The following is an 11,211-nucleotide window of genomic DNA, read 5'->3' on the forward strand; positions in this document are numbered from 1 at the left end:
GGTCATCTGAAATTGATAAAGAAAAGAATTTCATTTCGCCATCAAATAAGAACAAGTATTTATCCGAAGCCGCATCCACAACCACTCAACCGTAACTGGTGGTATCGTTAATCGTATTTGATGGTATATTGTTGTTGAACTAATCACATTAATGTTTAAATCAGTGAATGTTTGCAAAGATACTGCGAAATCGTTCGTAAAAATCGGACGTTAGACAGGTCCGAGAGTCAAGCTACATTCGCAACACGTACAATACCGGGTACACCTCTGTTGACGTTCTCTTCCGCTTAGTGGGGGAAAAAGCGCTGGACAGCTTTTTCCGGCCGATCACAAGTTCTTGATTGAGTCACTTTTTAGACGCGTTTACCACTGTAGAATGGGAGGAAGGAGTGTGTTCTATTGCACAATGATACTGATAGACAACGTAACTGGTAGAATTTACTTTCGTGGCGAACCGTTACGAAGGTCTCTCTTACTCTCTGGAACCTTTTGTGCCCAAAATTGAGAATAAAGAAACAGACAGAAAACTAATTTCCATCCCCAAGACTGATGCTGAAGCAAAGCAGATGAAAATGCATATTTTGTAGACATGTAAACGCAATCTCCGTTCTCCTTTTCGCCTTCCACCTCACAACACACATCTTTATTAGGACACAATCCATTATGAAGTGACATCAATAGAATGTGTCATCAATGTGTGTACACTTTCCACAAGGATAGGGAAGATTTATATGACCGATTGTTGCATTTCTCTTTACCAAAAAAAAATCTCTTTCCTACCAAGAAATCGGTGTGTCTCCTGTTTGTGTGCGTGTGTGTGTGGGGAATGGCGCGGTAGACGGTGAAAAGTATGGAAAAGTTTGTTTACTTGATGTATTTACATGAAGCCATGTACCTTGAAGATATTATAAATGTTAAACATATGACTAAAGCAGGATCAAAACTCAAATCGTAACTGTAACTCTGTTGGCGTGTGATTACACCACAATAATCACAATGATATACACTCACATCAAACACAAGTAGCTTTAGCCGTTCTATCACGTACGAATCGTTGTTCCACTGACCAATCTCGTATATAAGAAAGTGCAAACAATTGCTTTACGTGTGTGTTTGTATTTTGATTTTACATTTAATATTAAAAAAAATCATTAGGTAAGGTTTGGTTTCAAACGATTCCGCTCAAATAATGGAACATTTCAGCCAAGTAAGGTGAAGATGGTTGTGCAATTTGTTAAACCATTTAAAGGTATCTAGTTGATCAATGTGGATGGCCGTTCGATGATCGTTCGAGCTCCCTGTAATGAGTTACCGAAGTTGCTGAGCACGCGCAGCTGAGTGCCCAGGAAATTTTGTTACAGCGGTACGGACTGGAACTCGGCGCTTCACATAAGCTTCGCGCGTGAATTCCTGTACACATGGTTGTGTACTGTCAGCCACACATGAAACAATCCAATATATGGTAGAACATTTTTCACAACCAACTTCTTGCCAATGTTCCTTTAGTATTTGCTTCCTCTTGTAACGAGTCATATCGAGGATTCTAATTTTCTGTGCGTTCTTTTGTTTGAAAAGGGTGATTAACGTGCGCGTTAAAACAAGAGCTGATTTTCGTGGCTTTCCACGATACTCTGACTTCTTTTTCTTCTTCTTGGCTCGCTCTCATGGCCAGGTCACTAATCCGTGCCCAGGATCCAGTGTTGCTCTCCTTCCGGACAGTTTTATTGATCTATCTAGCGTCTATAATAGCTATCCTATTGTGCACGGACACAGCAGATAAGGTGATAAGCTTATCAGCCGTTATCGTTCATTACAGTCACTGCGAAAACCTGCAAACAAGGAATTTGTTCACAATTATATATTTCAACACCGGATTGTATTTATTTATTCTTCTTTTGCGAGAAAAGCGTGACCGTCGTATTGGTTTCGACCTCACACTTTTATCCGAAGATTGAAGGATATAAAGGAAAAATCCTGCTCTTTTTCTTAACGCATACGTTAACTCACTTCTTTAGCTTAAATTATCAGCCGCTAGTAGCAGTAATAAGAATATATCTACCACGGTATTCATTAGCCCAGGCAGCTAGCAAAACCTTTCTATACTCTTTACAGCGTTAAAACGCACGGACACTGGTGTTAATCATATAGAGATGTCTGCCTAAGAGCAATCAACAGAGCAAAACACAGAATATTGAATGTCATCAAAATAATGAAGTTAACTGCACGATGAAATGTTGTTTGAAATTGTTGTTTATCCTTAAAATATTCGGCAGTGTCGCCAAAGTCAGCATCGTACGATCATCGTTCCGAGTGAGTTAGAAGACACGCAACAAATGATGACCAACAGGACAGGAAACCCGTTAAAAAAAACCACTGATCAAAATGTGCAAAATATTCAAACATATGATAGAATAGTTGTCGAGCATTAATGCTTCTTTTAGTGAGCGGAAGAAGCCTGTTATATGCAATATATATATATATATATATATACATATGTACACATCATGGTACGAATATTGATGTGTTGAAGCAATGTTAAACATTGTGCGCTGCATTGATACACCGGTGTACAGACAAAACAGGGTTTAATTAACTGGCAGGTTGTGTGGTTTGACTCTACTTACCAGTGGAGAGTAAACACGTAGTAAGAACAGTGTTTTTCGTTCTCCTTTTTTCTATTTTTATTGTCCGTGACTACTGTATACCTCTAGCAATCGAGTACGGGAAGTGGCAACACTCACGCCAGGAAGATCATAAGGGGTAAAGGAAAATACTTTTGTCCCAATGAAACATGCAGATCAAATTGAGCTCGAGGCGTTGTGATGACTATTGTTGGACATGAAAAAAGGGTGCGCAACAAGAAAAAAAAACACATGCATGACCCAGTTCTGAGTCGCCGGTCTCAGCGAAAACAGCAAAATCAAAGCTCTCTACAAACACACATTATAAATGTTCCGTCAAATATGTCTCCACACGGCACTGTGTAGTTTGCACATCAACAACCATACAACAGAAGTACATACCTAAAACAATAAGCAAAACCTTCGTTCTTGTACCTTAGTGAACCGAATGCAGTGATGACATTTAATGAAGATTGGTTAACTAGTTGGTGGTATGTGTACTATTTCAATGATAAATTAAAGTTGGAGACCTACAGAATCGAATGAACCCTTCAAGAACCCTATCGAAACAAGCAATGCCAACGAGAGAAAATGTAATGTAAATTAATATCAATAGTTAAATTAGATGTTTGCATTAATGGTGATTAACATTCCGATCCGTGAGTGAAGGGAATTGCATCAAAAGTTCCACGAAGCTCTTTGCGTCGCGTCGCGGAGCCGATTAGATCGTTTCCTAAAAATAGCATCGATCTACCCGAGAATGCCAATGGGAACTTCGTTTGCTGGTGGAAAGTTGCATTTGGTGTGGCCGTCCGTGTGTTTCGGCTAACATAATGTGGTTCACCAAAAGCCCCATTCGCTCACCGCTAAATGCACACGTGGTCGCGATCGCTTATTCTACAGCGGCACCGGCATGCTGTGGGTGTCACGTGATCTGTGCCTTCCATATCTACCTATCCCTTTGTATGAATCCTTAAAACAAGATAGCAAACATTAAACTCCCAATATTTCAATCACCATTAGTGCAATTAATCTAATCTAAATCGTTTTGCCTCACTCACACTCTGTAAACGGGCTTGCAAAAAAGCAGCATTAAAAGCAAATGCAAGCTCACTAACTCTACTTTACCACAACATTCAGAAACTAACTATGCTTCTGTTTTCTCTTTCTCTTTTTGTTTCTAACTTTGCGCTTTTGTAGTGATGTAGTGAACAAAAACCAAAAACCCGCCAGTCCGCAAACCAATCTCGTCTATTTTGCTCCCTGCGATCACACACAACGACGAACCCTTAAAATGCGCGCGACGTTCCGAATCTCCGTGGGGGAAGCGTGTTTATTTCTTATGTGTGTGTTTCGATAGTGACATTGGCCGTTGGAGATTGGTTTTGTGGGGCTGTGGCTTTTTACCCATGTGTTGGATAGCCGTCAGCGCGTATTCCGGCTTTAGCTAACGTGTGCAACATAACAGCTCTGCGGCGTTTTCTGCCGGGGTTCCACCATCCAAACTCCTCCTTCCTTACCCTACCTACATGATCGCTCCGCTATCGGTGTTGCAGACAGGCACGAGCCCGCGCTAACTGCGATCATCATCTGCCTTCCGGTGTATGGGAATCCTTTATCTACCTAGTTAGCGACCCTAGGATTAGTGGCTAATGCAGTACAAGGCGAGTAGGTGGTAGTGCGTAGAACCAAAAACAACGATGAATATCAAACCAACCACGACGTCGACAGTGAATAGTAACTGTGTGTACCAAAGAATGAAGCAAACTGGAATCAAAATCGAAATGCGAATCGAATCTGACCACATAAATACCACGTGTGGGCGCTTGTTGTGACTCTCTATACTTTTTTCCCCCCCTCGTACATAGTGTGTGTAGTTTTAGTTTTAAGATATCTTATTTGTTTGATAGTGTCCTTTATATCGCTACTACTGGTCATCCCCAGAATACAAGGTCCCCCTAGCATACAGGAGGTTAGGTTGTAACGTAACTGATTCTCCCTTACCCGTATACCAACGCATCTGTAGCGCAATAACTAGCCAAAACCCATGCTCTCGAACGGTGAAGGTGTTTCTTGATGGCGTAAACGTTTAGCAAACACAACACAATTAACAATTTAGCAACCAATAACTCGAATTCTACACTACAGAGAAAAACACGATGGGGATAATGGTTGCCTATCGCTAGATGCGCTTCTGCGTTGCGTGTGTGCTTTTATTTTAAATACTCCTCCACTAGTCCTTTTGGCCACAGAACAAACAGCAAAAAGAAAACCCTAATATTATTTACCAATTTTTTTATAGCACGAACGGCGGTTCCGTACGGAGTGCAGTATGCGTCACAGGCCTACCACAATCACATTTCCCGTACACGCGGTCCTCGGTTTTAAAAGGGTGTGAACGGGGGGGAACGTGTAGGGTGTGTAGGAGAACGGCCGACGGAAGATGGAAGAACAGAAATTCAAAATGGCAATCGTGCCAAAGATTGGCAAAGTGACACGTACACGCAATGACGAACGATAAGGGAAATTTATCCGAGCAGAAAATAGAAAAGATTAGGAACTGATTTTTTATACGATCGCGAGAAAGAAAGAGCGTGAGAAATTCCGTTTGCAGGAAAGACAGGAAAGCTTTGCCGCTAGGTTGAGGGCCACGGTTTCGCGAATACCACCGGCAAAACACACTTACACTCTAAAATAACAGAAACCCTCAACATGATCATCACAAAACACATCCCCTTTTCTGTCGCAAAAGTACGCCGAACGCCGAAGTTACATGTTGCCACAACACGACACGCGCCGATGCAACAGCGTTTGTACTGTACATGCTTACTGTCCGTCGGGGCCGTCGGCAAACATTGGCTACCAATATTGCTAGATCCGGGGAAGAAGCGTACGATAGCAAGAGCAATAACACACCCAATAACACCCAAGACACAGTTGTCCAGGAGCTTAATAATTCAATTAGGCATAATTGTTGATCGACTTGAGATTGGTTCACCTTTGAAGGGAACACGGCAGCATCTAACACACTGCAGCTGGTGCGCTTGAACAAATACCGGCCCACCGATACTCGCGTGCACAGTCCGTTTCGGAATCTCGTCCAGCGCAGACACACACGCGTTCTCGCGCCTGCGACGGGTTTTGTTCTTTTTTTCACGCGGTTTCTTCTGTCCCAGTGTTATTCGCACAGTTTCGAACATGGTACCACGGCTCAGCAGTACGGGGTTGGTTTGGGTTGTGTTTTTTTTGCTGGCATCGTGTGGTCTACCGGGTGTGCACGGGGATCACAATTCCGTGCGGAAGGCTCGCGATGCAAACGATCGCGATCTTGTTGCCCCGCTCGATAACGATGCCGATGATGATGATCCACGGTGCACGAATGTGGACATACGCAACGATTTGCGACGGCTGGCCGATATCGAAAATTGCACCGTGATAAGAGGCTTCCTTCAGATGGTTCTGCTCGATCGTGTCCCGGCGTCGGAATTTGAAAAGTACAGCTTCCCAAAGCTAAGGTGTGTATCGGAAGGGCCCCCCGTACCGGTGTTGGTGTGCGGCGCTCGTGTGTTTAATTGAGTTTGCAGGGTGTCAACGGACATCGATTGTTCGTGCGTGTGCGTAGCGATAAAATAAAAGCATGAATGGCCGCGGATCATAATCTGCGCCGCGCGTGTGCGTGTGTTTTCGGAATACCCTTTTCAATGGCATCACTTGGCCAGTGATCGAGTTTTTCACGCTTTCTTTGGTTAGCTCTCTCATCGTTTCGAGTTAACAATGGTACCTAACACAGTGACGCCAGGTAAAGGCCTCCGTTCCGTTCCGTTTCTAACCAAACAATTCTTATCAAACCACAAAAAAAAACATCCACCACAAGGCAAGAATGAAAAAGGTGTTAAGCTGCAAACTTACAGGAGGAAAAAGAAGCAGGACACCGGGCATATTCCGGTTGCGTAAGAAGCTGACCCTCGTGGAACTCGTTAATTTAAGAAAAAAACCCCACATTAATACAATAAGCTGTGTAAATAGTGTACGTAGCAAAGGACTAGAATTCGCACCATTTAGGAGGTATAGTTTGTAAAATTAGGTCACAACAATTAAACGTGTTCCGTGCAGTGTGGAAGGGACGTGACTCATTCCCGTCACACACCACTGTCACGGAACGTTTCGGGGCACAAGGGAAAGATAGCACTCAATACATACATACCGCTACTTACTACTGCACCTATTGTGTTTATCGGTTTTAAGTGATAAATGTGATACACGGAAGTTGTCTGTTCCAATGCAGCCCCCTACTACAATACGGCAGGACGATGATGCTGCGCCGTTGGGTACAATGATGGTTAACGTATTATTTGGTAGATTTGTGTAAAAAAAAAAACAATCGTATAGAATAACGCATATAGTGTATACGCAGTATAATATGTCATCAGCGCATAGGAAGAAAATCAAAAAGATGCAAAAAATGAATTATTCCCATCCAGGGAAGGTATAGTGTTTGTCCTCACACACCGTCAATCTCTTCATTATCATAGATGCAGGATCTTTTACAGATATATGGTTAATGGTTCTCTGTGAAAGTTAGTAAAAGACCGCCTTTTTTACCTCTTTGTGAAACGATCCCTACAGAAGTAAAAGAACATGAAATAAAAATCTCCATTACTCTGTGTACCGAGTGCGTTGTGTCGTACTGTTTCGTTGCGTTCCCCTTCGGCACTCAGTTAGCAAGCGTTTCGAACCGTGCAGCGTCATGTGTGGGGTCACGCTCACGTTCTGATGTTACCTTTGTACCGATGAGTGCTCGTGAGTACGATTAACCGGGACTGTGCTACTTACGTCATCGGCTGAGTCCGATGTTTTTGCTTTTATCCTGTTTTTAACGTATTATGCTGAAACCAAAGCACCAATTAAATGCTCTCCATTTGGAACGAACATTTTCCTGTATTGTAATAAATTACTTAATGAAAAAAAAACGTCATGGTTGATCGACGCTCACGTACAACAAAGTGTAGAACAAAAACCCACATCAGAGCGCATGAAGATCGACAGCCAGCTTTGGTCGTTTCGTGTTCCTTAACCCATTTTTTAAAACCCCCCTTCAGAGAGGTGACCGGCTATATGCTCTTCTTTCGCGTCATCCATCTTTCCACGCTGCGCCGACTGTTTCCCCAGCTGGCGGTCATACGAGGACAGCAGTTGATCGGTAACTATGCGCTCGTGTTTTACTACATGGAAAACATGATCGAGGTAAGTTCAGTGCCCAAAAAGGGAAGAAATGGTTCAATTTATGACTGACATTTTGCCACCCTACAGGTTGGATTGAAAAACCTAATTGCCATACAGCGAGGATTCGTATATACACTTCACTGCCCTCAACTCTGCCATCTGGATACGGTAAGTAGCACCCTTCCCCTTGCGTTAGAAACAGCTTCCTAATCGTTTTTTTTTTTGTTATCACCCCCAGATCGATTGGGCAGCAATAACCGGGCTGGACAACAGTACGAAGAATCTAAACTCGTTCGAAACACCAAAATCCGTGTGCAACAAGTTTGAGGTGTGCCGATTCTGCGAACCGAAGTTCTGCTGGGGAAGCGAAAGCTGCCAAAAGTTCTACAAGGGATACAATTTCAGCGGTATGGAACAGATCGAACATATTCGTAATGGCATTAAGATCGCTTTGCTATTTTTGCAGGTCGAATAAAATGTCATGAACAATGTATTGGAGGCTGCACGGGCAAATTGGCAACGCAATGCAACGTTTGTCGTAGTTTAAAGGAGGGCAAGAAATGTGTGCCACAATGTTCCGTTGATAGGTAAGGATGTGAGCGATTAGTCTGTCCAAACTCATCTTTAGCTTAGCTCTCCCGTCCACCACCGCAGGCTAATGTTCCGGCCTACAAAGCGCTGCGTTACGAAGGAAACCTGTTTGAATCGGGGTGGGTTGCTGTTTAAGGACGAGTGTGTGCTTGAGTGTCCGGCAGGATACAGTACGACCAACGTCGACCAAGAGCAGGCCGATTTTTCCATCCACCAGTGCTATCCCTGCCAGCATCGCTGTCCGAAGGTGTGCGACGGCACGGAAATAATGTACCTGTCCGATGCGGACCGTATGCGCGGCTGTACGATCGTCAATGGGACGCTTCACATTCGGCTAACCGAGGATCATCCGAATCTGCTCGAAGAGCTGCGCAACGGGCTCGGCGATATTGAGGAGATCATGGGCATCCTGAAGGTGTTCCGTTCGAATTACATCTCTTCGCTCGAGTTTCTGACCAATCTGGAAATTATACACGGCCAGTACACGACCGACAATTCCAACTTTTCGCTAATGGTTTACGAAAACAGCAACCTGCAGCGGTTGTGGAACTTTGAGCACAAAACCTCGCTGCGGTTCCTTTCGGGCAGCATGTACTTCCGCAACAATGAGCTGCTGTGTAATTCGCACATTAAGCTGCTGCGCAAAATCGCCGAGTACGACAACGCGAGTGACACGATCGATTGGAACTCGAACGGGTATATGCAGGCGTGCCATGTGCAACCGTTTCTCGCCCGGTCTGAGGTGCTGTCGAGCCGTAACGTGACGATTTACTGGTCGATTCACAGTCCGAAGACACACCACCGTGTGCAGGGCTACTTGATCTACTTCATTCGCACGAAGGTGGACAAATCGCCGTACGAGGGCCGGGACGTGTGTTCAAAGTTTGGCTGGAAAATGCGCTACGTGTCGCTGGAGAACGTCTCCATCGAGGGAAGCTTCTATGCGTACAACCTGACCCGGCTGAAACCGTACACCCGGTATGGGTTCTACGTGAAGGCGTACTATAACGAATCGTTCAACAGTGCCACCGATCTGGTCGGGATGTCCAACATGCAATACTTTAAGACGGCAAAAGATCGGCCAACCTCACCGCTGCACGTGCGTACGGCCAGAAAGAGCGATCATTCGATCACGCTCTCCTGGCAAATACTGGAGTCGGAGAAAGAAATGGTAATTATGTACCACGTGGATGTGTTCATACAGCCGGACGAACCGGCCAAGTTCGACCAGCGGAACTATTGCATCCATCCACACGAACCGCGCCCCGTTCACCACGACCAGACTGTTGAAGGTTGTAACGAGGAAACGTGCTGCTGCCAGGAATACGAGTTCGAGAAGGAGCTGGAAGAGGATGACGAGGACGATGATGATGAGCTAACCGCACCGGATGATTTCTTCAACGAGCAGCCGTCCATTGAGGACGGTGGAGGACGTATCGGAGGACGGAGAAAGAAACGTTCCACGAACGGCCATACCCCGGATAAGTTCGAGCTGAGTATGCTCAAGCTGTTAAAAGAGACCAACGCCGCCGAAGATCACAATGCACGTCGTGCGCGCCGCGAAGCGTCAGACAAGATAGTCTTTGTGAATCGCGTTGTCGCGCTAGACTTCACGACGGACAACTTCGAGTTTACGGTCCCGGGGCTGAATGCCTACACGCGGTACGTTTTCCAGCTGTTTGCGTGCAGTACGAACGACACCGTTTACTGTAGCGCGTACAGTTTGTACTCGGATCGAACCAATGCTTCACCGTACGCCGATCGGCTGAATGTTAGCATCGAAACGGAAATGTTTCCCGTCGCTTCCGACGTCGCTGGTGCTGTGAATGGCACAACCACCTCGCTCATTCAGACGACGTACGATGATCGTATCGTGCTGCACTTTCCCGAACCAACCAAAGTGAACGGACTGACGGTGGCTTATCGTGTCGAGATGGAAGCCATCAATGGTACGTACCTAAAACGCCGTGGCGAATGTTTCACGAGACTGCAACACGAACTAAACCACCATCGCTTCACGCTGCTCAACGTAAGCCCCGGAGAGTATTTGGTACGGGCACAGGCGGTCTCACTCGCCGGGCCAGGACCGTTCACCGAATGGCTGGTTGTCCGGGTGCTGGAACCACCTCCCAGCACACAATCGAGCGCTAATACGGAGCTTCGTGATGGATTGATTACACTCGCAGTGCTGTTCGCGCTTGGTGTTGCTTTGGGTCTGCTTTACTTATGCCGTCATCGAATGCCGTCGTCGTGCCGTCTGCGCCGTGTGACGGAACGGGACGATAAGATTCCGCTCGCAATCAACGACGGCAATCAGATTAATTTCGACGATGGGTTTGTAAACTGCCCATTGAAGTGATGGACGAAGGGTGGCGTGTTTATATTTTCGGTACACCCTGTGCCGCGAGTTGTAAGACCAAGTAAAGGAAGGCCTGGTATGATGTGCCGAATTATCAGTAAGGACAGGATAAAATTGGAAAAAGACAAAGCGTCAAAGACTCAAAGCAAGAAAAAGATATATCAGAGCAACAGACAAAGATTTTCCATCCATTTTGGAACGCATTACATGACTCTCTAAAGCCATATAGAACCTTGGGGGAGCTTATGATCATATAGCCATATTGTGAATCCGTAAGACCGAATTAACTATCTCCCGTTTGGTGTCCGTTAATAGGTCCACATGCTGCCAGCCAAAAAAGAGCCAAAGCCAGACAAAAGTGGGACCAAAGTTGTACTACCAAATAGGAGGAATACTTTTATCTCTCATGAGTGGCAT

The 11,211-nt window shown here is 45.1% G+C and overlaps 1 protein-coding gene across 1 annotated transcript; it reads left to right on the top strand.

The window, feature by feature from the left end:
- Positions 1–5,819: 5,819 nt before the first annotated feature.
- On the top strand, positions 5,820–10,794 carry LOC128716136 (insulin-like peptide receptor). The gene is made up of 6 exons (XM_053811057.1): positions 5,820–6,136; positions 7,721–7,865; positions 7,932–8,012; positions 8,083–8,251; positions 8,311–8,431; positions 8,499–10,794. Exons 1-6 carry the CDS (start codon positions 5,820–5,822, stop codon positions 10,792–10,794), a joined length of 3,129 nt encoding a protein of 1,042 aa, XP_053667032.1.
- Positions 10,795–11,211: the final 417 nt, after the last annotated feature.

This window comes from Anopheles marshallii, chromosome 3 (assembly GCF_943734725.1).
Source record: "Anopheles marshallii chromosome 3, idAnoMarsDA_429_01, whole genome shotgun sequence".
Taxonomy (NCBI): Eukaryota; Metazoa; Arthropoda; class Insecta; order Diptera; family Culicidae; genus Anopheles; species Anopheles marshallii.

What these genes read in the sequence shown, in the direction of transcription:
- LOC128716136 (XM_053811057.1), top strand. Translation starts at nt 5,820, where the DNA reads ATGGTACCACGGCTCAGCAGTACGGGGTTGGTTTGGGTTGTGTTTTTT. An exon ending in TACAGCTTCCCAAAGCTAAG is followed by an intron (nt 6,137 to 7,720) that starts GTGTGTATCGGA and finishes ACCCCCCTTCAG; the next exon opens with AGAGGTGACCGGCTATATGC. An exon ending in CCACAATGTTCCGTTGATAG is followed by an intron (nt 8,432 to 8,498) that starts GTAAGGATGTGA and finishes CCACCACCGCAG; the next exon opens with GCTAATGTTCCGGCCTACAA.